Source organism: Pangasianodon hypophthalmus, chromosome 21 (assembly GCF_027358585.1).
Source record: "Pangasianodon hypophthalmus isolate fPanHyp1 chromosome 21, fPanHyp1.pri, whole genome shotgun sequence".
In the NCBI taxonomy this organism is placed as follows: Eukaryota; Metazoa; Chordata; class Actinopteri; order Siluriformes; family Pangasiidae; genus Pangasianodon; species Pangasianodon hypophthalmus.
This window is the reverse complement of record NC_069730.1, coordinates 16,105,153-16,131,258: the sequence shown is the minus strand read 5'-3', so window position 1 is coordinate 16,131,258 and position 26,106 is coordinate 16,105,153. Positions and strand designations below refer to the sequence as shown.

At 39.3% G+C, this 26,106-nt stretch overlaps 1 protein-coding gene across 2 annotated transcripts in view; it reads right to left on the bottom strand.

Annotated features, from left to right (window-relative positions):
- The window catches only part of arhgap45a (Rho GTPase activating protein 45a), a 30,252-nt gene that overhangs the window by 2,591 nt on the left and 1,555 nt on the right, over positions 1 to 26,106 (bottom strand). The window contains exons 2-22 of one of the 2 annotated variants that reach the window (XM_034314748.2): positions 24,707 to 25,064; positions 16,827 to 16,967; positions 13,903 to 13,987; positions 12,818 to 12,890; positions 10,308 to 10,383; positions 10,043 to 10,177; positions 9,817 to 9,878; positions 9,539 to 9,649; positions 9,297 to 9,377; positions 8,877 to 9,056; positions 7,425 to 7,562; positions 6,202 to 6,392; positions 5,480 to 5,601; positions 5,247 to 5,345; positions 5,013 to 5,111; positions 3,800 to 3,963; positions 3,430 to 3,618; positions 2,563 to 2,700; positions 1,562 to 1,800; positions 657 to 894; positions 40 to 106 (exon numbers count right to left, since the gene is read on the bottom strand). In XM_034314748.2, coding sequence (XP_034170639.2) covers positions 40 to 106; positions 657 to 894; positions 1,562 to 1,800; positions 2,563 to 2,700; positions 3,430 to 3,618; positions 3,800 to 3,963; positions 5,013 to 5,111; positions 5,247 to 5,345; positions 5,480 to 5,601; positions 6,202 to 6,392; positions 7,425 to 7,562; positions 8,877 to 9,056; positions 9,297 to 9,377; positions 9,539 to 9,649; positions 9,817 to 9,878; positions 10,043 to 10,177; positions 10,308 to 10,383; positions 12,818 to 12,890; positions 13,903 to 13,987; positions 16,827 to 16,967; positions 24,707 to 25,064 — 2,986 coding nt within the window. The remainder of the gene's footprint in view (positions 1 to 39; positions 107 to 656; positions 895 to 1,561; positions 1,801 to 2,562; positions 2,701 to 3,429; positions 3,619 to 3,799; positions 3,964 to 5,012; positions 5,112 to 5,246; positions 5,346 to 5,479; positions 5,602 to 6,201; positions 6,393 to 7,424; positions 7,563 to 8,876; positions 9,057 to 9,296; positions 9,378 to 9,538; positions 9,650 to 9,816; positions 9,879 to 10,042; positions 10,178 to 10,307; positions 10,384 to 12,817; positions 12,891 to 13,902; positions 13,988 to 16,826; positions 16,968 to 24,706; positions 25,065 to 26,106) is intronic. The other variant, XM_053227590.1, reaches the window with a different exon arrangement.

The following is a 26,106-nucleotide window of genomic DNA, read 5'->3' as shown; positions in this document are numbered from 1 at the left end:
CACAGGTATCATATATGGCAATTTGTGTTAGTGTCTCACCACAGTCCTGCTCTGAGATCAGCCTGCTCTGTTCCTCCTCCACCTCTTGAGCTTCATCAGTACTCACCTACAAAACAACACTCACAATGAGCTCTACTTAAAAAATAATGTAACCTTTATGCTAGATTTCAGACATTTAGAGAGTTATGGTAAATTGGGATGTTAGTTCAGGGGTACCAATATCTCAAGGACTTACAAGCCTCTGGTACCGTCTTGTTTTTTTTTGTTTGTTTTTTTTCCCCACGATTACACAAAGTGTTTTTGACAAACTGTAAAATGGCATCCCCTAGACGCCATGCTAGGAAGCTGCCTATATTATTTATGCCAAGAACCAGCCCTGGTGAGACATGCCAGAATCCCTACTTGATTTTGATTACTGTCTACATCATGTGTTAGGTATTATACGCTTCCATCATTCCTAACTATCTGTTATTTTATCTGTTGAGCTTTTCATGTGCTCCTGCTGCCTGATGAAATATCCTGATCCACTGCCTCTAACTTGTACTCATACCAACGCTATTCACAACGTTCTTCTAGCCATGTCACACCCTGTAAATGTTCAATACACTCAGTCTTGGGTGTTTTTCATCTGTATGACTCCAGTGCTCTGCTCTTACTTGGCCCTGGATGGTGAAGGTCAGGGAGGATGAGGATGTGGGCCGGGAGTCTGAAGGGGTGAAGATGTGATCCTGGAAGACAATGAGGGCCTCCACGATGCGGGCCTGGTGAGGGTAGTCCACCAGAGAGGAGAGGGAAACGGTGGCGCCTGTGGGTTTGGGTCTCATCAGGGACGGCCCAAACACAATGCCCAGATTACTGCAGCTCATCTTGTTATTGTCCTCTAACTCAGCCACTCTGAGAGTGTGAGATAGAGACAGAGAGAGAGATTAGTTATCATTACTGAAGGAATAGTTTGGCTAAAAATTAGATTTACCTCAAACATAGCCTATTAGCCAAGACATATTTGTTATCTGAAGCTTGCTCCTCTAGCTTTAGCAGTCATCTTGAAGCCAAATCAATGTTTTCATCAGCACAGAGTTTGCTATCTCTCCTTGTAGAAGGTCTGACCCAGAGTTTGAAGGCCTAATTGTATATTAGTGATACAAGTGAGTTTTAATTTGATTTATATATTTCTTTGTTTGTTATAGGAACATAGTCTGTGTCCAAAATACTATAACTGAGTCAAGCAATGTCTTTTGGGATGAGATACACAAGTACACATGAACGAAGCAAAACTGGTAGCTACAAAATCCTTTACTTGTAAGTTAGATTAGCTTTGTAGCTCCAGTTTAAACTAAAGAAGCAAAATCTGGACACCCAGTGTATCTTGCCTAATAACCTACTATTTGGGGAAAGCGAAAAATGTGTCATTTTAAACAAAGACAACTATAAAGTGTGCAGCATATGAAGTAGTATATGGAGACTGGAGTATACTATAAATAAAATACTGGCAGTATTGTCTCTTGTATAATATACACTACTGTCTAATATCATACAATGTTAAAGATTTTGCTCCATTCACCTGTGCAGGTGTCGTACTATGTATTTCAGTGTGGCGGTGTTGCCAGGTGGGAGATCTTTCAGCAGCTCTCTGAGTTTCTCTACCAGGTTGAGGACCTTGGGGTCGGTCTGCTCTCCCTGATCCAGCAGTTCAGGGCCCTTTGCACCGTCTCCTCTGTCTGGGCCCTCAGTGTGCAGACTCTCCTTTGCCAGCCCCATTAGCTCGTTATACATGCGGAACGGCATTATGGGCTCAGGCAGCTGTAGAGGGAATAAAGATGATGTTAAAGATTCCAAGGTGGTCTTTTGTATTTTTATTTAATGTTATATCTAATCTTACAATGACAAATATAAACTATAGACATGAATGAGTCTGTTGTACTCCACTAATAACTCAATCTTACTAGCAAGCTACTCACCCAGAGTTTCATGTAACACAAATGATTCAAATTTTGTAATCATATTTAAACACTATTTTCAGAAGGAATTCCATTGTATGATGTTCACAAGTGAATATAAAGTCTTCCTGCTCGGATTACATCTACTACAAAATGCAACACGCCAGACCGACTCATTTGCGTAAAGTTTTCAGATTTCGCTGTACCTGTTGACATGAAAAGTGGTTAACTTGTAAGTAGAAATGCACATGTACTCTGGACATGTGTTGACAAATTTTCTCAACTCCAGCCCTGCCCTGTTTCATGTTTTCCTTTCTCTAATATCGACTGAGGGTGGTGTTGCACAGGGGTCAGAGATCAGGGGTCATGACCCTTGTCATAATGTTAATACTCGGCTTACTATTCTGCACTTTTAGAAAAAAAAAAGTTCCTCAAGGGTTCTTGGGATGGTGAAATGTTCTGGCTTAATTTTCTGAAAGGTAAACCCTCTGTTGCAGGATTCTGCATCAAACCATTAATGTTTCCACCAGACAGATAAACCAATAAACCCTATACTTCACTACATGGAAGTGTGTGTCAGAATCGTCTGCAGAAGCAGAAGAAGCTTTAATGTTGGATGAAACACCTGTCGCAGGTAGAGTTTGAGTACGTTGCTGATATCATGTGGAGACGCTTGAGAAAGTTCCACCAGCTCTTTGCCGTTCTCAAACGCCTGACACAGCTTCTCCACACGTGTCTTCACTCCATTCACGCGGTATATTCCCTAAAGGAGCATGCACAGACACACACACACACACACCATCAACTCTGTGATGTTACGAGCACAAATAACAAACGATAGTGTTACTATGTTGTCCTTTACAATTACTTATCAAAATGTTTATTGGATATAAGACAACACTCAGTGTCTATTTAGGAAATCATTTTTCCATGACAGCTGTTGCTCATGATCTTAGGATGACTCAGCTCTTGCAGAAATTACATCCAGCAAACTAGCAAGAAAAAAAGATGCTAACACTATTAAACAATGGGTGAATAACAAGCTTATTTTAAGAGGTGTCTTATTCATCAGTGGCAAATATTTTTTGGTAATGTACATGTTGCAAGAAGACATGCATTCACACTCTCAAGCTCTGCCAAGTGTGACACTACAACATACAAAACGACAGATAGGCCTGTGAATGGATGCCCAAATGAGGCATCAGTGGTTAAAAATACAGCTACATACCATACAGTAGCATATATTCTGCTGTTTTATTGTATTTTCTCCTCACAGCTTAATAGCCCAACTTTACACTTTTTCAAGACCTTAATGTTTTTTCCCATTTGCCAGGTGTTTTTCATGGCTAGTAATGTAATTAAAGTTTTCAGATTTTCCAACACACATGGAAACCCTGATATTAATTCTTAAGTAGGAATAAGAACATATAAAAAGCACCTGTATGCTTTATCAGATGAGCAACCCACATTAAACACCCAATTCTTCTTTTACCTTCATATTGAGCGCTCTCCTCTCGATCTCCTGGATGCACTTCTTGATGATGAAAGGTACTCCCTCCGAGTTGCCCTGCAGCACCTGGGAGAAATCTCGGCCAAACAGCTGTAACCGGCCCTGCAGCTTTTTGTGGCCACACTGGATAGCCAGGGACTCCAGACACTTCTTATGGCAGGCCAGAAAACACTACAACACACCATTAAATACATAAGCATCCGAATTTGCTGATATGCACTTTTTAGGAAAGTGTACAGCTATTCAAAAAAGCTAAAGTGCAAATAATTCTCCTTTTAATTTAATGCCATATGTTACACGGTAAGAGTAAGAGTAATAATACGTTTTAGGCTTGGGCTTAATCTTAGCTCACCTCCTCACACTCTGCTCCCTGAAAGTACACATAGCTGTCACACTCGCGGCACTTGGATGGAGTACGGAGTTTCCGTAGCCGATGTGTCTTGGCAGCTTTGGACAGACCCACATTGCGAAATGGCCCAGTGGGCACGGTCATCTCTGGTTCAATCCCATTCATACCTGACATGATACAAATCAAACTGATGGTATTAATATGTCCTTATAATGTATTACTTTAAATAATTATGATGCTGACTGGTTAATATGTACTTTTAGAGCTTATTCGTACCATACTTAATGTCAATTATTCCAACAGAAACAGAACACTCAAGCATTTTCTTCAATATAATCTTTATCTACCAGATCTATAGCAAGTGTGCGATTACCGGGGTGTATTATTATTCAGAGGTAGTGTGACGAATTTGTGATAATGTGTTACCAAAGCAGCTGACACATAATAAATGTAACTCAGAAATGCCTTGATCTCAGCCTGGCTTTCACTAAATGTTTGGGAAAGTAAATAAGTAAATGAAGTTGTTTTTACTGTATCGCTCCAGTGTTGGAAAGTTGGATTAAACTCATAACAGTTTAAACCCACTTTATCATGGAAGTCTATCATTGGAGCCAACTGTTATTTTTCTAATTACATTCTCATTCTCTTATTAGGCATCCCTAATAAATATAGTTAACTGATGTTAACTATATACTTGTCTAATCTTTGCCAAGTCAAACATACAGTGATCGATTTTATTTCACATTAATGAACACAAAACATTCTCCATTTACAGAAAATGAGGAGGCTGATTCGGTGCATCTGTCGATCGGAAAAATCAAGAGGAAATGCGGGATTACTAACATTAAATGGGTAGAAGGGGGAGGAGCTTCCAGGGGGTCATTTGATTGCCTCATCTCCCATTTTTTGGGAGAGAAAAGTAGAAGACTGCTGTGTATTCTGAGTGATAACTCATATTGGCGTACTTCAATGATAAAACGTGGAATTTTGCCTCTGGTATTGACGCATATTGTACATATTATATCATATATATCATATATCATTATATCATATAAGACAGAGTAATCCTTTATTAATTAGCCTAATTATTCAAATTGTTAAAATAGTTGTGTGAATGCATCCTTCAGAAGTACATAAAGTACTTGTAAACAGTGTACATTATAAACATATGCCCACAAATTTAAAACTATATTTAGAGTGTGTGTTAGGTGCTCACTTTGTTCAAAAGATGTCACATTTCCATCTTGCTCCTCTATGTCCTCGTTGGAAGACAAGGTTCCAGCTGACACCGGTCTTGGAGCCTTTGAGACATCTCCTGTAAAAGCACACACTGCATTAGATCTTGAGCATGTATGTAGTGCATGTCTCTTAAGTAGTATTCTCTTCTATCTATCTAGACTGTCCCCGGTGTAAACTCTGCCTGTTTGTGGGTTAGTATTGCGGCTGGCACCTGAGCTGGTGGTAGGAGAACCCAGTCCACTTCCTCCTCCTACACTGTCTGTGTCACTCAGAGTCGAGGGCCAGGATTTATGTGCCTGATAAGTTCGATCTGCAAAAAACAGCCAGAACACCATAAGAAACTGAAAAAAGCATCAAGGTGAATTCTGTGACATATTGCAATCCTTTAATTAATGCAACATGCATTATTTTTCATTTTTCAAAAAAAAAAAAAAAAAAAAAGACCTCTTCTGGTCTTGACCACGCCCCCTTCTGCAGATACCACCAGTTCATTGGTGTGTGGGGTCTCTGCGTTGCCTTGCTGCTGGTCGTCAGTGATGCTATCCTGACGGGTGCGAGCAAGATGACTAAACAGAGCAAAACATTAACACAGTATTACAGATATGTTGCTCTTATGAAACTTATCATTGTTGTGACTTGCTGTTATAGGAAATTAATTAACTGCAGGGTGGTAACAGTAACTCTGATTCATGTTGGAACGCATCACACCACCGTTGAGTATTTCCTACAGTATGCCCAGGTGTGTTTTAATACTTATATACTATCCACCTTCTATTTTCATGGGAGTTTTTACCCTTTCTTTTTCTTTGAATTTCTTCACTGAATCTTTTATAATTACTCCGTATTTATGCTGCTTCTGTCATTCATCTCTGTACACAGGTTTATATTTTTGCTAAAAAACATAATTAAAACATTAACACTCAGTGATATTTGCTTAAACAGATGAAGCCACAATTCAAGAAAAACAATTTATCTGCTTAACAATATATAGAGATACTGTATGCTGGTTATTCGTTTTCAAAATCTTTCGTTCTCCTCCACAGTACAATCCGGACACTACCCTGCTAAATGACAGTGGTGATCAACATCACAGCCAGCCACACCTTGCACAACGAAGCATGGAAGCACCCTGTAATAAGCGACTCTCTGATGAAGGAATAACTCACTGTGTGCCTGAGGCAGAGTATGGCTCAAACTGGAACACGGTGACGCGCTCCGTGCTGAGCTGCAGGTTTTTGACATGTGCAGCATACTGCTGGCCAGGATCGTAAAGTTTACAGCTCTCACACAGTGTCTGGTAGTGCACAGGCAGCGCCGCCGTCTGCATGTGCAGGATCTGGTAGTACGATATGGTGCACTGATGACAGAAAAAAAGGAGAGACAACAACAGGCTCACAATTAGAGTGTCTCAAACTCATCTAAACATCAAGTGACTCATCTAATTAATAGAGGGCCAGTTTATCAGACACTGATCAAGCCTGGTCTTGTACTAAATCACAGTGTCGGCGGTGATTCAGCATTCAAAGTCATTTTTAGTCTAGGCTTCAGCTTAATGTGTGGGAAACTAACCCACATATTCCTTCACATATGAAATGCAGTGTTTATTATTAATCAGCCTTACTCTAGATAAATGTTTATTCTTACTTAACACTAAATTTGTTAAGATTTGCTTTTCTCAGCCCACGTCAGGGATCCGGCATGACCAGCACTGCTTTCACGTTGTTTTATTTTGGGTTCACGTCATGTGCTTTTGTTTCTGTTCTAGTCCTATCTCTGCCTCTGTGGTGAGGTGCATTACCGGATTGTGTTTACCTGTTCTGTGTCTCACCTTCATTAGTTTGCTTATTTCGTAGTTTCAAGTTTCCTTTTTGTCACCCTTGCCTGCTTTTCCTGTGTTATGATTATGGATCACTCCAGTCTGTTACCATCTGTCCCCCGCATGGTACTTTGATAAGGACACTTGGATTGCCCCTAATGAATATCAGGCTGGGTTTATGTGCTTCTGCCCTGCCTCATCTAACCACACCACAGAGAATTCCTGGTGCAGTTGTTTCATCCAGCAATTACAACATTTTTAGTATGTGAAGGACTGTTTCACACACACAACACTTTTTTTTTCTTTGGTAAGGTATACACCAGAATATGATATTGTTTGTTATTAAACAGTATAAGTATGATGTATTCTGCAAAACATTTTCGGATTCATGTAGTCTGTTGCAAATGTTGGAAATCATCTTTCAAAAATCTCCCAAAAGGAACTGACAGTTCCCTACCTGTGCAAAAATACTTAATAACAACTATTCAACTACTTAATAACACATTCCTGCTAGCGTAGAGGGGGGATTTTTGTGTGGGAACGGAAGTGTGCGTATGCAGGGAGAAGACTCACTGCGCGCAGTATCTGGTCACTCTGTCTGATGACGTCCTGGATCTGTTTCAGCACGTTCACCTTCACGTCCTCTAGCTCCTGCTGCTGAGTGGTGGCATCAGCGATGCAAGTGCGGTATGTGGCCTCAGCCTCCTCTGCCTGGAAAGAACACATAAAAACCAAGAAATATGATATGCAAATGTTTACCACAGCACTGATTCTGAGTAGTTGGAAGGTCAGATTAATTTTCTGTAACAGCAGTACTGGTTATCGTTTCTATGGTAACAACTCATTCACTGAATGGCAGACAATCTATATAAGCTAATGCTAAAAACAAAAGGATAAAAATGTGCTAATATTTAACAACAACAAATAATTGTTGATATTGGGAAGGTTTTTGTAAGGAGATGTTTCTTTAACATTTATAGACGGAGTCCACTCTTACAAAGTGTCAGTCCTTTGGACAGACGAGTTTCTTGCTTCTCGGTAACACGACAATCTGTGTCTTTTTGTCTTATTTACTTCAAGAGAAAGAAAAATAGAGGCTGGTGACGGAACAACTGTTTATAGCTGCTACAAAATAAGTGATAACAAGACTAACAGGTCTACTATAAATGGTTAAAAAGCAAGATATGTCGTTCATTAACCTGTCATGGATAATTTTTCTATAATAGCATGCCCTGTACTTTTTTATTAGATATTTATTGTATGGCCTACCTCTAATGTATATCTGACATTTTTCTCTACTTATGCCCTGTATTTACTTTTTTCATGTTTTCAAGTTGTTGAGATCCGTCCAGATTTAGAAGCAGTATAGAGTCAGATAAAAACGAAATCATTTTATATACTCTGACTTGCTACTACTGGCCTGAATCTTCATGAAAACTTGTGGTTATAAATACTTGTGTTATGTTACCCTTGCGTAACCACTTAAAATCCCTCCACCCCTTGACATGTCTAGGCTAACAATCCTCACGCTTGTAACTACATTCTCTTCCTATCAGTCTTACTGTATGTACTGAATAATTTATAGTAGTTACTGAATAATATATTTAAAATAAACAGCTGAATAATAGGCTGAGAGTTTAAAAGGTTAAAGGTGTGCACTTGAATGCTCTACTTTCTGGCTTTTCACACAGTGCTTCTACTAAGGACCACAGAAGTTGAACGTGAGCACTCCTTATTTTTTTTTTATTTTACCTTTCCAAGGTCAATGTTATCATTCCTACCAGCTTCACACACCACTCATGACTCTACACATTCTGCCACTTTATAAAAACAGTCAGAATTTGTATATATGTGGATGGAACCGCTTGCTGCATGTAAAGACCTCACATCATGATTTCCTGTTGCAACACTTTTGCATCGTTCACCAACAACTCAGATCAGGTGAGGTGTAGACAAGTCACAATTTGTTCCTCAAGTTGTGAATCTGTGGTGTTGAGTCATTTCCTGTCTGTAACAGGAACTGACCTTGTTGCGAGCTTCCTCCTCATGTCGTCTCTTCCTGTCCAGAGTCTTGTGGGTGGAACCACTTCCTGTTCCACTGTGTTCTTCCTCCACCTTATTGGCCACGAGCCGTGCCTTTTCGTATTCCTCACAGCGGGTCAGGTACCACTGGCGTGCCTTACGCAGGTTGTTCTCGGCATCTGCCTGTACATGTACCGACAAGCACACACTGTGTCACACGTTCATATTCACATAACACACTGCACTTTTTACACAGTTTTTTCAGGGAGATGCAGAGCTAATTTCACTGTACTTGTATAAAGCTATCCAGACACATGTATTATTAAATGTGTCTGGATTATTAAATCTCTTCATGTCTAAATAAAATCTTCTGAAGCGTATAATTCCAACAGGCAGAGAATATAAGCGATTGAGGCTGCATACCAGTTTCCTCTTGGCCCTCTGCCACTGCTCTTTAATCTCTCGACGCTTCTTCTCATGTTCCTGTTTGCGCTGCATCAGAGGCTGAAGTAGTTTAGAGGCAAAGAATAAAATTAGAAACGTGTTTAATTTCAGCATTATTTACAGTCTACATGCTGTTTTGTTTTACTTATAGACATGTGTTGAATGGACATTTGCAAGGATCAGGGATGCACTTCTGTGTAATAACTATTAGTGAGTGCTACCTGTAGAAAGGAGTGTGTGAGCACAGAGTTTATGGACTGCTGCACACCCGTACTCTGCTCCAAGTCCTGCTCCAGAGCCAGAGAATAGATCGACAGCAAAGGCATGGGGGTCTGAGAGAGAGAGAGAGAGAGAGAGAGAGCAGCAATAATATAAAATGCAGTTGTGTTATGAAAATTAAGACATTTTTAACAAGTCTTAATTTTCAAAACAGCAAAACACTGTAATATTATAACCAGTCTTACACACACACACACACACACACACACACGTTCTCTACCTGTGTGAAGCTCTGCTTGCTTGAGTGATATAGCCTCTGAATACCTTTAGCAAACTCCATCTCTAAAATTCAAAAAAATTCAGAACATGTTACAAAACTATTTGTGTTACTAGTTTATTTAAATTCACATCTGTGTGCGTCAGGTCAGGTCCAAGCAGTGAGATAAAAATAGAGTGAAAGAATACAAAAGGAAGGATGCTACTGAAGTGTCTGTGTGTTCAGTTACCGAGTGCAATGCGCTTGTCCACATAGATTATGATGTCTTTCATGTACTTGGCGATGGCCTTTGCGTAGCCCAGAGCTGAATCTACTCCTCCTTCACTGTGCTGCAGGAGGATATCCACCTGCTCAGGGCTCATCACTGAGAGAAACACACACACACACACACACAAACATGAAAATGAGGAAAACAGCCAGGCTACAGAGAGAGAGAGAGAGAGAGAGAGAGAGAGAGAGAGAGAGAGAGAGAGATCTGTCGATCCAATACTCACTACAGTCGTCGTGGTCGCATCGGCTCCCTCCCTCCACACCCTGTCCCATTGGCAGTCCGCACAGGTTCTCCATAGACTGCTCACACACGCGCACACACACACAGAATATATACAAATCATTATATCACAGCTGGACAATATAATGTTTGTTAATCCTTATCATAACGTTGGCCAGGGATTCTCAAACTTTTTGAAGCCAGGGATACCTTTAACTGTAAAATTAATAAATTTCATGGACCTTGCAGTACCGATTTTTTTTTAATGAATAAAGTCCAACCATTCAAATATTAGGCTCATTATTCAAATATGCGCAGTGGTTTCCAGCCATTTATTGGAGCCCTAAAGCTTTATTAGGCTCAAGTTATTTACTATTTATAAGCTAACTTGTTTTTGAGTTATCGAGGTCATTGTGGAAGTGTTTTCACAGAATGGTGCGGAAAACAAAAAAAACATCCTGTGAGTGGCAGGTCTGTGGGCGTAAACGCCTTGTTGATGAAAGAGGTCAGAGAAGAATGGCCGGACTGGTTTCAGCTGACAGCAGTTCTTCAGTATCTCAAAGAACCACTCTTTACAACTGTGGTAAGCAGAAAAGCATCTCAGGATGCACAACATGGCGAACCTTGAGGTGCATGGGCTACAATAGCAGAAGACCACATCGGGTTTCACTCCTGTCAGCCAAGAACAGGAAGCTGAGGCTACAGTCGCAGAGTCTACAAGCTTGCCAAAACTGGACAGTTGAAGACTGGAAAAATACCAGGTGACAAAATTGTAAAAAAATTAAAATAAAATAAATAAATAAATAAAATTCACTGACCTCCTGCTTAGGCTTCACTGCTTTAAAAAATATTATAGAAGCCAGGAACATACAATCACTCACTCTACTGGGTTCTGAAAGCATCCAGAGTTCTCAGAGGATCTCAGAGATAGTATTAGCATATACAAAAACGTTTTTTTTTTGTCCATATTATAAAACTCTAATATATGCTACTAAGATGTCATAATACAAGTAAGTTTTTATACACTTTATACTATGATATGAAAGTAGACACTGGTTTTCTGACTGAAGAGGAAACAAAGAACCGAAAGTTTTTTACTTTAACAGATTTAAATATCCTTCATTATCTACACAAATCAACACAAATAACTTGACTTTTTTAAAGGGAATTGATGAAAACACACATGCTAAGTATAGCTTCAGTGTTTGCCAGAAGTATAAGGAAAGCGGAAACCGACATTTCTCTAGTTAAACGAGGCGTTATCTGCAGTCATGTGAGCGTATCTTATGGGGAACGTTAGAATGAACGTCAGGTTTACTGTGAGGCTCGGTTGACCTCCATGGCCTTCAGTTTCTTCAATTTCAATTTCAGTCCTGCAACTACAGTGGATCTGAGCAGAATTTTAACTCATGACAGAAGGCAATGACAGAAAGCTTTCCTCCTGAAGCTGAAGACAGAATTAAACAGTAAGAGGTAGTGTAAAAATCGACTGGAGACTGTCTGCTCAAGAAAGTTAGAAGAGGAAGCTATGACAAAAACCTAGAACAGGAAGCAACAAACAGACAGAAACACACACAAACACACAAACACACACACACAAACACACACTCACACACACACAAACACACACTCACACACACACAAACACACACTCACACACACACACTCACACACTCACACACTCACACACTCACACACTCACACACTCACACACACACACTCACACACACACACACACACACACTATAGATAACATCCGCCGTGCTCTCTCTCTCCCTTTGTGCACACAGACAGTTGGTTGGATGGTTGATTAGTTCTTGTAGGAGCTCATAGTTTTGCTACACCTCTGTGGTTGAAGCAGAACATAGATGTCTGTCTGTCTGTCTGTCTGTCTGTCTGTCTCCCTCTCTCTCTCCATCTCATCCCTTCCTCCAGTGCTACACGTTATTTTTGTTGGCCATCAACACAAAGTTCTGGATCATGATTATGCATTTAGGTGATCTGTTTGTGGAAACAGATGTCTTCTTGTTATTAATGCATAACTCATGTCTAGATAGATAGATAGACAGACAGAGACAGACAGACAGATAGATAGATAGATAGATAGATAGATAGATAGATAGATAGATAGATAGATAGATAGACAGATAGTCAAAATTAATTTTGTCATGGTACAATTTTGCATGTTGTCATTACAGCTGATAAAATTGCAAAACCCTCCATCAATGCCCTTTATGTCAGGAACGTCGCTGTGTCATTGTGTGCTGTAATGTTGATGCTACTTTTCCTGTCATCACTGTGATATTTCAGTAACTTTTTAAGTTGGGAGTTCTGTTGATTCCTGTTTGGCCAAGTTTGTGAATGTGTAGCGAAAAAACTCCCTAAATAATTTAACAAAGCTAGCTTTGTGCCAGTGGTCCTTTTTATATCCCCCACACACACATGCGCGCGCACATATACACACACACACACACACACACGAAGACATGCACACACACACACTCTCTCTCTTACCCTGCTCTTCTCAGTGGGAGGCAAAGACAGGAGGGTACTGCTGTCCACCTCACCCATCAGCAGCTCAGATACACTACACAGAGGGATAGAGAGACAGACAGAGATAGTTCACTTTGAATCATGGTGAGATAATATACATTATAAGTACTGAGGAAGCTTGCTTTCCACCCTGGATCCTGTATTTATCTGTGTGTGACTTTGTGAGTGTAGAACATGAGGATGGTATCTGAGGGAAATACCAAAAGTATTAAAGTTAATAAGACAAAAAAAAATTTTTTACTGAGAAACCAGAAAGTTCTCTGTCCAGAAGACTTTTTTCTCATGGAGGAAAACTTACTGACTGTTCCAAAGCACTGACACTGGAGACTCCTTCAGGTAAAAATGTTAAGTAAACGTCTCCTTACAGAAAGCTACACCGTATCAACGATTATATGTTTTTCTTTGATAAGTAACAAAACATTTTTTAAAAAACCTGTATACTAAAGTCTTAGATTATATGCTGTGTTCTTGGGAATGAATTGTTACTATAGAGAAGATAATGTATTAAAACATGTTAGTTCCTGTTATCACTTATGTTATAACAGCTATAAACAGCTGTTCCTTCACCATCCTCTCTTTTTTCTCTCAAAGTTAATAAGACAAAAAAAAAAAAATTGTCATGTTACTGAGAAACTGGAAAGTTCCATGGAGAAAAAAAGATCTGAATTACAGAGCTGCTTTTATAGAAGATTAATCCGCATCTTCTGACCAATCAGATTTTTTTAATTCAACAGCACCGTGGTGTAAAAGGATTTGTCCATGAGTTGGCGTTCAAACACTCCTAAAGCAACCCCCTCACACACTACACGCTCCTACGCAACCGTAAGTGAGGCAAACACCTCAATACATTTCAGTTAAACCATTTCATTATAAATGTCTACTATCAGGAAGGCACACTTTTGGAACCACCCGGTTTATAGATGATGAAGTTGGTCTCGGGAACCAGTCATACCCAGCATTGTGATTTTCAGACTCAATCTGAAAAAGGGAAGTGTTGACATGGAATAAATAAGCACATGATGTAGCTCAGACGCTACTGGACTCACTTGCTGCTGAAGGCGACTGCGATGGTCTCGATGGCTTTTTCAAAGTCCTTCTTCTGCGCCTCATTGCTGCCTTCATAACTGAAGCCTGCACACAGGACATGTGAAACAATGCTGTGTGGTGTGTGAAAGGTACACGAGACAATGGTGTTAACCAGCTCGAACTTACTTCTGCTTGCTGTTTGACAGTAACTCAAACAACAGCTTTGGAGAGCTACCCAACAGTAACATTTCAGTAAAAAAGAAGTGCTGTACTGTCACTGTAAAAGTATTTTCCTCCTCCTTTACAATACCTTAATATAATTTCACTTCAGAACAGGCAATTAGGCAAGAAGGTCCATTTAGGCATCAAGCTTTATACATGCAAGAATTTGCTCAGGAGATTTTATAGATGTTAGACACAATGATGTCATTTTTGGACAAAAACTTTCTTACAGGCAGGAATTAGGACTTCTCTCAGATTTCCCAAGTAATGGTTTGCTTCTCAGTGAAAAGCATTTTAAATTAAATATGAATAATTTGCATCTTTTTGGTTACATACATTCTGTTACCAGTTTATTAAGTACACCACCCATTTTTTGGGCATATAATTACCAACTGTAGCCCATCTGTTGGGATGTACAGTTTAAAAAGAGGAACAACCAGCTCACCAGACACAGTGGTGGGCAAATCAGTATCCAAGGCGCCAGGAACAAGCAGACTTTGCATCAAGGCAGATTCAAATAATATCTTTAACATGGGATGTAGCTCATAGCTGAAACGTTAGTTACTGACTTGCTGACTATTAGTACTACATTAGTACTACATTAGAAAGAGGATAATGATTATATATCATTTCCCTTAGTGTGTATTAATGCACTAGCTAACTAGCATGCCATACATTATTACACAACATTAGCTACCACTTTATAGCCTGGTCAGTTAGGAAGTGGCAGTGACATGGTAGCATCATTGAGCCACACCCACTGTGCTTGGATTCATCCATGCAAATAATGTCAGGTCAGCAGCGGTCTACTGGGCTTCCTTTTCCACTGATGGACTCCATAGGGTAGGTGAAAAAAATGTTCAAGTCATGTACCCTTAAATCCAAATCTAAGTTACACTGTATGGCCAAAAGTATGTGGACACCTGACAGTCACACTCATATGTAGTTCTTCCCCACACTGTTGCCACAAAGATGGAAACATACAATTGCATAGGATGTATTTGTATGCTGTAGCATTACAATTTGACAATGCCCCTGCACACAAAGCGAGCTCCATGAAGACATGGTTTGCCAAGGTTGGAGTGGAAGAACTCAATTCATCCCAAAGGTGTTCAGTGGGGTTGAGGTGAACACCTTTGGGATGAATTGAGTTCTTCCACTCCAACCTTGGCAAACCATGTCTTCACTGAAATGCCATCTGCACTCCAGACCTCCTCACCCATCATCAGTGCCTGATCTCACTAATGCTCTTGTAACTGAATGATCACGAATCCCCACAGCCACGCTCCTAAATCTAGTGGAAAGCCTTCCCAGAAGAGTAAAGGTTCTTACAACAGCAAAGGGGGAACTACTTTGGAATGGGATGTTTAAAAAGCACAAAATTTTTTCATCATCTAGTGTATCTTGAAAATTGAATGGGGTCCTGGAAGGGGAGGCCTGGTTGAGTGAGGGGGGATTCTGCCTACCTTAATAAACTGCAGTACACAGTAGTAGCGTATACTGACTGATGTTCTGTAGTGTTAAGGAAACAGTTATAAACGTAGCCTACTTACATAACTGAGTAAACAAAACTCTTAAAAAGGGTTAAAAAGGCCTTGATTATATTTCCTGTAACAACACATGCCGAAATGTTTTATTCCTCTTATGCCATAGCAATTTTTATTATTTAAAAAAATGACGTTATACTTTTTATCCATTTATAGCTACATTAATGTTCTGGAACTTCCGCAAAAAAACAAGTTCCTGTTATTAGTTACGTTATAGCAGCTATAAACAGTCGTTCCCTCACCAACTTTTCTTTTCCTTGCTTAATTTAATAAGATAAAAAAAATGCAGCTTCTCACCCAAAAACAATGTGTGCTGAAGATTTTTCAATAGTGAAAAACTTACTTACCATTACACAGCATTAACACTAGAGACACCTCATCATATTAACAATCATACATTTTATATCTAAAATTATATAGAACGTCCTCTACCCAAGTTCCTGTGGCACTACTGTCAGAGCTACTGTTCTAGAAAATTAATCAACACCTTCTGATCAAATTTGAGAATTCAGCAATGTGCTATAAAGTGCTTTTATAAACATGGCATATGAGTCAATAGTGTAAAAACTATCACATGCTTAACCTAACACACTTCCTAGGCATGTTATGTAATGGTATCTTCACTTCAGCTCAAAAAGGGCTGACTACTTTTGTCAAATAAAAATATACTGGGTGTCATAGCACCTCTTTATACCTTCATAAACTCTTTATAAGTCTCGAGTCCCTCCACAAGGCTCCAAGTGTGTGTTATGAGTGTGTTATAAGTGGTTACTGATCTCCACCTTGTTTAGGAAACAGAGCATGATAGTTGTGGTCTATACCCTCTAAAAACAGCTGGTGGATCAAAAGACAGCCGTTGCCATGGTGTAGGATGTGGCAACGCCAGTGTCTTATGAGAGAGGGATGACAAAGGCGTGAAGTTTCACTCGCCCATCTCTCTGTACTTGTTACTTTCATCACTCAATCAGTAGTGCATGTCTGGGGCTGACAGAATTCAAAAATTCAGAGGCTGTAGGTCCAGATTCGGATTATGTCTGCTTCGAAATAATTTCATATTCAATTATAGTGAAATGCACATAATGTGGAAATCACTATCTGGTGATGACAGTAGTAAGGAAAAGTAACTGAGATATGTACATGATATTTAGGCTTTCTGAAATTTCAGAAATACTGACTTTTGACCTGTGAGATGAGCCGGCCAGCAGCGGTGAGTGTTTCCACAGTGTTGAGTAAAGGATAGGTGCTGATCACCTGCCGCAGGATGCGCAACACCTCCCCCAAATATTCATGTGCTACCGCCCTCCGAGACTCCTTATCTACAAAGAGAGAAAGAGAGAGAGAGACAGAGAGAGAGAGAAATGCAGAGTTTATTTATGACAGTAAACGGATCACACAGTTTTCTGCATACACAGGATGTACTGATATGACTAGCTTCTTTGGTTTTGCACTATGATACTAATATTGCTAATGAAAAATTGAAGTCAACCCCACCAAGACCTTTTTAAATATCAGCTTTAACCCATGATTCCTCAGTCACACACTCCTGCCAATGTGGTGCAGCACACAATATGACTCACTGAAATGCATAAACATTAACAAAACTTCATTGTGTAGCTGAATGCTGTAACGTTATGGTGGCAGCCATCTTGGACCACCAGAATCAGTTTTTTCTTGGGTATTTTCGTGCACAGGGTGTGAAGAGGCAGGGTTGTTTGTATTCACAACAATGACACATTTTTGGCGGAACAGCACAGGAAACCCAGGAAAATGTTCTTCCATTTTAATTTTTGTTGCAACAAAAAAAAACATGGTCATTGATTTGGTGACAAAGAAATGTTCCTGAGCTGCTAATAGTACTTTATAGTGTCTTGTCAGGGTGGCTAGCTTAAAATTAGCGACAAAACTGTATTGAAATGCCACACTCCAGCTCAGATACACTGAATGTTAACACACCCCAAATTTAGGGACAAAAGAAGTCAAACTATAAGAAGACAGGCAAGAGCCAGTAACCTGTCAACCAGTGACATCTCCCTCTCCTGAGACTTACAGAATCCAATATTTTGGGGGGGCGTTTTAATAGTGAAAAATAGTTCGCATTGCTCAGTCTAACTGAAAAGAAAAAGTCAACATAAATGTGACCACCCCTAAAACAGGTCATACTATTGTTAATGCATGAGCATGCCCAGTAGGTTAAATGCAGGAAACACCATGCAATCGTGCACTCAATTGGCCGAAAGCATGGGAGATACTGTAAGTGTTTGAAAGACACTTTTTCTTGGAAAATAAATGTCATAATTTAAATATAGTTGTATCTCAAGCATAAATTTCCCACGCAGTTTATCAAAATGAAATGTTTACGGTGAAATGATTAGGATGAAGTTTACCTATCGTCTTGAGGTCACTTTAAGTCTTGAGTGTGAATGAAGCAAGCTGATAAAATACTGTTAACTAAAATAGCAAACGACTCTGAAGTTGAACAACTAACTTACGACCACAAAAATGTAAATTAAACCATATATGTTACTCACAGCGTGTATTTTAACTGCTGCCTCTGCTCCCGCATGAAAGTTACATCCTTTACTATAGTAACAGTAAGCTATGCGTATGCATACTCTCATGATTATCCATTCAGGGGTGAAATGGTTAGGAATCACTTCAATATAATTTTGACGTACTGAGATGGTGTATCATACAAAAACTGTGGCGTTTTTAAACATATTCTTTTCGTTCTTCATTTCTAAATTGCGCGGTACCAATACCATTCCAATGTGTAAGACACACCCCTTTAGTCACGACTCACGAATGTCTGTTTTATCTGTGTATAGTTTAGGTTGGTAATAAATTGAAACGTAATGTAGTGACCTTTTCACACATAAATAACAGAGGCCGTTTTTTGCACTCTGATTTCATTTAACACTGGAGAAGTCATGAGTAAGAGAAGGGGAACAGACATAAGGCTGTTTTTTTACTGGCATAGAAAAGATAAGTAATTTGAGGAGTAGTTCAGAAAGTACATACTACTTTTTTTCATGGCACTATTTGTCACATAAGGCTGAACAGCATCGTATGAATTATAGCATTTAATGTGTTGAGTTCATGTGCTGTTTTAAGGATACAGCACAGTGGTACACCGAAGCACGCATCTGCATTACACGAACTAGTTAATCTGGGCAAATTGAAATAAGCCGACCCCCACAAAAGTCGTAGCTAAGTATTTTTTTTTAAGTGAAGTGCTTCAGTTAAAAAAAAAAAAAAAAAAAACATTCTAAAGCTTAGTAGTTTTTTTAATTATTATTATTATTATTTCCCCCATTTTTCTTGCCAATTTGTTCATCTGCCAATTCCCACCCACCATCCAGCTCTCCCTTATGATACAACAGCCACCAAATGGAGAGGGTGAAGGTTAAGTCGTGCTTCCCCCGAAACACATGAAGCCAAGCAACCACATCTTTTTCAAACTGCTGCGCATGCTGCATTACAGGGCAGTGTAACACACACGGGAGGAAAGTGCTATCTGCTCTCTTCCACAGACATGAGCTCGCAGGTGCCTGTGATCGGCCAGTGTCGCTGTGATTGACAAGAAAAATATTGGTAAAAAATAGATATTAGTTGATACTCAAAGTTTCATTCTAGCACATAAACATTTAATGACTCCGCCTGTCACAAATATGTGCAAACACAGGAAACACACTGTATTAAGTCTCCAGTAAGCACATAGATCTTTAGATTGCTGTGCCGGGTATGTGCATGAGGAAGCAGTGCAAAAAACTGGCCTCTCTTCCTCTATGTCTGCCTTTTCACATAAATCTTCTGCATGTGGCTTACACAACTATATTTAACCTAAAGCACACCCGTGGCCCTCGACACAAACGCTCAAGGGCGAGATTTGGGATTTTGGTAGAATACAATTATGATGATTACTAAAGTCAACAAACTTCTAAGTGAGTTCATGAATACGGCAGGTCCAACATTTGTAGTCAGCAATCAAGAACAAAGGAAATCCTGACATTACTTCACACAAATAAAGCTGTATTATGAAAGTGCGGAGTTCAGCTTGGGCTACTGAAATCTCATCCTCTCCTGGGAAACAAAGGAAGTTGTTCTGTTTCACAGCAAAGTCTTTGTGCTGTTCTCTTTAATCACAGAAATGCATCCTGCATGTGGGGGCATCTGAAAAAATGCAAAGCAAAAAAATAGGGTGCTACATTTTTAAACAATTGCTCGTCTGAGCCACTTCAAACAAGCAAAAGAGCTTCTTTTACTTCTTCTTTGAGCAGAAAATTAAGAAGCAGACCTCAGACAGCAAACACACCATGGCTGATCTTTTTTTTTTTCAACTATGACCTGACACACTGATGACTGAAAAATGTATAGATGTCTGCACTGCTTAGTGCCTGTACCATCCGACTTCTCTCAATTCTCTCAAAGCCCACAGTATCTGCTCCAGCTCCTCATCTTTTCCACAGCATTGCTGATCTGTGTTAAAGTGGAATATCCCCTACAATCTGCTCACCTCTCACACAGCACACACGTCATTATAGACGCTCAGGAGTGTCTGAGTCACTGAGACTGTCCTCAAGTAACTTCTTAAAGAACTACATGATTTGCATAGTTTGTGTAGACAAAGCTCAGACAGAGAACATGTGAACATCTCTGACCACAAGATCTTGCAACAATCATCACTAATGGTGTGGTTATAAAGAAATAAACATCCAAATAGCGCTGTATTACCACAAAACAGACATTTTCACACAGTGTGACGTGATACAGAGAACTGCTGTGTTTCTGCAATCTGCCTCCGATCTTAATCTGCCTCTAACATTAATCCACATCTGCCTCTGATATTAATCTGCCTCTGATATTAATCCACATCTGCCTCTGATATTAATCGGCCTCTGAAATTAATCCACATTTGCCTCTGATATTAATCTGCCTCTGATATTAATCCACATCTGCCTCTGATATTAATCTGCCTCTGATATTAATCTGCATCTGCCTCTGATATTAATGTACATCTGTCTCTGATATTAACCTGCATCTGCCTTTGATATTAATCTGCCTTTCATAGTAATCTACATCTGCCTCTGATATTAACCTGCTGATATTAATTTACATCTACCTTTGATATGAATCTACATCTGCCTTTGATATTAATCTACATCTGGCCCTGATATTAATTTGCCTCTTCCATCTTTCTTTCTGTCTCTCATTGACTGCATCTTTCTTTCCTTCTTTCTCTTATATACCTTTTTTCTTCCTTTCTTTTAATTATTTTTTTCTCTTTCTTTACCACCCCCATGTGCACTCACACACTCACACACACACGCTCAAGCAAACACATAAGACACATGAGTGAATGTGGCAATAGCAGCAGATGAAAACAATGGCAGACCTTATCTGTCTAACACAGAGTCAGTAAACGATCACACTCTCTGTGGTACTTCTTCATTTTTCAGTTAATGGCTTCTCTCTGTTTCACACACAGTCACATTTGTACACACAGAGCTGATCTGTGGGATGTGATTTTTTTTTCTTTTCATGTGTTGTATACACAAGTCTACTGTTAGAAAGTTAAAGGAAATTTCCATTTGCAGCATTTAGCAGAAGTTGATTTCCAGAGTGATTTACAGAAGTGCACTGAATTTCCTGTTGTAACTGTCAGCGAGATTACAGCTTATCTCTCCAGACCTCGGGAAGAAGCTCCCACGCCACCGCTGGCTGAATATTAATGCACACTTTAATCCTAAAGGCTACTCTAACCCCTCAGGTGCACTTAACCTACTTAAATCAGTTTTGTGTTTACTAAAGTCTCTTTTATATTATATACAATTAAATCCAGACTTATTAGCATTCTTTTTGAAAATGAGCAAAAATGAATATTTATTAAAAACATGCAATAAGTGGTATTTTGAGCTTGAGCACATGGAATCGTTTTAAAACTATCAGCACCCCTACAGTCAATATTTGGTGAAACAGCACTGATCATCATGCAACTATGTCTGTGTTCATTTGAATGTCGTTTCTTTTCTGACACTGAATAATTCATTCTTTCTTTCTTACTTTTCTTTTTTGGTAACTGACTGTCTGGGACATTACCTTTTTAAAAGATTTATCTACAGTCATATCTTAACCAGGTTTGAGGTAATAATATCCTGATATTAATCAGAAATCTCCACAGAGCCCATTCACCCCAAAACATGGATGATCCACCTCCTCTGTGGGTTTGAGGGCTTTTCCTTTAGTTCTCTTTTTATACAACAAGATATGTTGATAGTGCTCATAGCCAATAAGGTTTTGGTCTCTTCTGACCACAACACATGATTGTTGTAATGAGGCTTGCTGGGATTTTCTCAGGAAGGACTTGTTTAGTGAAACAGTTCCAAAGTGTTTATGGAGGGAACGATTAATGTGATCATCTCAGAAACTGACAAAACTCTGCAATACTGAAACTGTGAAATTTACCATGAAACTACATTAACTCGCTGACATTTCCTCCAATTCATTGTCAGTTTTCATTCACCATCACTGTCACTAACTGTCTATATGTTTCAGTCACCCTTTAATGGTTTGGCAGGGTTAGAGGGGGACCTACTCGGGGGATTTGACTAGTAAAGTCCCGCGTGATGATGCTGTGCCTCTGTCTCTATGGCCAGCCCAGGCAGGAGAATGTAAACAGGAAGCAGTGTTGATGAAAATAGCAGAGCTTAAAGGAAGTGCGTCAGGCCTGAAGGGCTGATGAGTGAATGCTGCTTGGCCTTCAACACACCAACCAGAAATTTGCTCCTTCTTTTTTTGGGGGGGATTCCAGATAATTCAGGAAAAATTACAGACTAAAAGGGTGAAGACAATAAGTTATATTTCCTTAATTGAGGACTGTCTGTTTATGTGCTCCATCAGTGCTGGGAGGTAGCTGCCTTATTACCTACAAAGCAGTACACTGTGGTACCATCCTACTTAATAAGATCACAGTAAAAGTGATTAAAGAACCAAAGGATCTTTATCCAGGCTACTTTTTACTTTTTTATACATATTCAATTTGAATTTTATTGCTTGTTTTATTACTCTAAAGAGATTCTTAAGCTTCAGCGAGCAGGTATAGCAGACATGTGTAATCTCGAGCTACAAGTCGCAACAAAAACGTTTGACGCACCATTCCTTTCCTTCCTCTTTATCACCATGGAAACAGAGAGAAAAAAAGCAGATATGGTCATTCTTCCAAAGAATTATTGCACAGTCGAGAGTCAATAACTTTCAAGAAAGCACCAAAAAATTGTATAGTTCATATATATATATATATATATATATATATATATATATATATATATATATATATATATATATATATATATATATATATATATATATATATATATATACACATAAAAGCATCTAGACTTCCTCTAGATGATCTAGAAATCCTATGCAATTCAAAAGGCTGAGTCAATTTCAAAGAACTGTGCCCATTTATCAAAAACAAATGTTTTACAATCAGTACTTTTTATTCACGAATACATCATGCAAGCCCATTTTGTAATTTCAGTAGTCTTTTAAACTTCTTACTTGTCACACTGTATGAGATGATCTGGGCTGAATTCTACAACAGACTACGTGATAACATGTTCACCATGTCAGACTGTACAGTGAAGATCCTCTAATGATAGACCTGTGCCTAATAACGCATTTCTGCTTATGTCATCAATCAGCACGATCCAGGCTCAGGCAGTATAAACAGAAACAAGCCCTCTGTACAATAGCAGCAATGTTACGCCTAGACAAAAGTTTTTAAAATACGAAGAGGAATCTGAAGGAGTGTGTAGCTGGGTAATACATGGAACACCCATTCTTTAAAGTGAGTTTGAGGTAATAAGGACATTTTTCAACCCATTAGCATTCGTGGTAGATTTGCAACTCACTGACAGGCATGTTGGGAAAGTTGTATTAATTTTTATTTTAAATGATCACTTGTTAAACTAGCACTGTGCCAGATCATATCGTCCATGATATACCAGTACAATTCCTCCCCATGATAAGGATTTGTCATCCCGCGATATTGGCCATACAGTTCATGACATGTTTACACACCTCAGTGTGAGCATCTCACATGAAGAACGAGAACAAGCATGGCAGAAAACAGAGTTCCAACGAGAAAGAAGAATTAATCCCCAAAAAAGGAGCATCCTCCATAATATGGAAGTGGTTCAAAAAACAGAAGATCAGATGTGAATCAGACAGCTGTATGCTGATGTGACTTGTTAGTGTTGAATGTTACTATTTTCATATTGTCATTTATATCTTTACCGCAAAAAATACCATGAAAAATCGTGATATATTTTTAAGTCTATATCCCCAATCCGTAGTGCAAACATGAACATTTCACGAGTTTCGAATAAACCCTATGTCAGCCTCTCTTTTTAGATGATTTGAGACAAGCCTCTTGGCACGTTCACACTCTGAGACTTTAGTAAAAAAAATTCCTGACATTGCTAGAACTTTTTTCGGTGGCCATCTTTGGTCGCAATGGCACTAAATCTGGCACACCGATCTCCACTCAAGAACTCTTTTCCGATGTGTGAGTTTTGTCTGCAAGGGCAAAACTACGTCGAAAACATAAATTCTTGTATTTTTGATATATTTAAAAATGTATAAAACATATGTTTCATTCATATGCAGCCTTCTTTACAGTGCTAATTATTGTTGCTTCTGTAAGTGTTATTGTTACTGTTGCATTCACGAAATAAGAACTTCTCTTGACATGAATGAAAAATGATGTTAACCTTGTTGGAGAAATAGAGCTTGACAAAACTGAATTAGTTTTTAATAGCTGATAAAACATGACATTTCTTGGTGTGTTAAATTGACACATTTCTGTCTATTTACAGTCTCTGTGTATGTACATACTCCAACTACATGGGAAGATGAGTGCTGACTCCATGAAGGTCGTTGCTGAGACAGATGCGTGGTCCACCTAACCTCGATTTCATGCTGAACTTTTTTAAACCTTTCTACCAATCAGAAACAAAATCAGAAAAAAGAGAACTGAAACCCAAGGGCCCACCTTCACACAGCACCACATCCTTGAGCTTCTCCACAGCCTCTGCGAAGCGTGCCACGTCCCTCAGTAAAGGCGGGATGTCCTCTACGTCGATGGCTGTCCCCTCGGTGCTCTCAGAGCCCTTCGCTTGGTTCCTGCTGAAGCCCCAGGTTCCGGCAGTCTGAAAAGGAAACCCTGCAGCGCTGGCATGGCGGCTAAGTCCTGTAGAGCGCTTCAGGTTAGCAGCGGGTGATGCCACGAGCTTACCGTGGACCGCTGATGGAGTGCCGGGACATGAGGACAGAACTGCCAAATCTGGCACAGCCAGAGTGGACGCGCCATCGGTAGTGTCTCTCTGAGGCTGCTCCTGAAGAACCGAGAGCTGGATTTACACATTGGGGAGAAAAGAAAGGACAGAGAGAGAGAGAGAAAGAGAGAGAGAGAGAGAGAGAGAATAAATGGGATGAGATGGAATAATGGTTAAAAGAATAGATGGATGGAGTATTGTCTTGTTTCGACTTTGAAAAGTGAAGTGAGAATGGATGTAAAGAAACGGGGCAGTGGTTAAAAGAACTAGATGGGTGGATTAGATTAAAGATTAAAAGGATGTCATGTGGTTTGTAATGAATATTGAATGGATGGTGATCAGGTAACAATGGAGATGCATAGGTGGGCTGAAATGACAAGCAAATACATACACCTAAAAGTCTAAAAACCACTCAAAACATATTTCCATACTCTCGGGCTGAAATATGGGTCGCATTTAATGTGCACATACCTGTACTTACTTCTATAGCACAGATTTACTCGTTTGATACCACAGCATCTATATTACTAATAAATATCTGAGTGCTGGCAAAATAAAAAGCTTTCACTAATTCCTCTAGCTATTTATTCAAGAACACTTAAAGTGTCAGTTTTGAGACTTCTGTAGTAAATCAATACAAGAGTGTTTTTTTTATGTTTTAAGAACATGAACTTCAGCCCAGAGCAATGCAGAGCGAAAGTCTTATTCTTGGAAAATTATTTCAAACAACACACCTTTGCTTTTAACCTCAAATAGCTACAACTTCTGGGAAAAAAAGAAAAGAAAAAGGAACACATGACAGGGTTTATTATGAAACCTTACACTGGTCTACAGAGACAAGGAGGTGGGCAAGTGCGGATTGCAATTCATTAATTGCAAACACCCCAAAAAATAAATAAATATGGATTTCTTAATGAGAGTGTAAGTATAGGCATGTCTCTGTGACTTTGTGTTGTGACAGGATGTGTGTTATAGGAAAATAATCAATGATGAAGTGGTGTGTTGCCCACCGAAGTTGCTGAAGCTGACACTGGACACTCCTTCCATAAATGTTAAATAACAGTCTACTTACAGAATTCTTCACCATATCAATGATTATACATGTTCATGTTCAGAG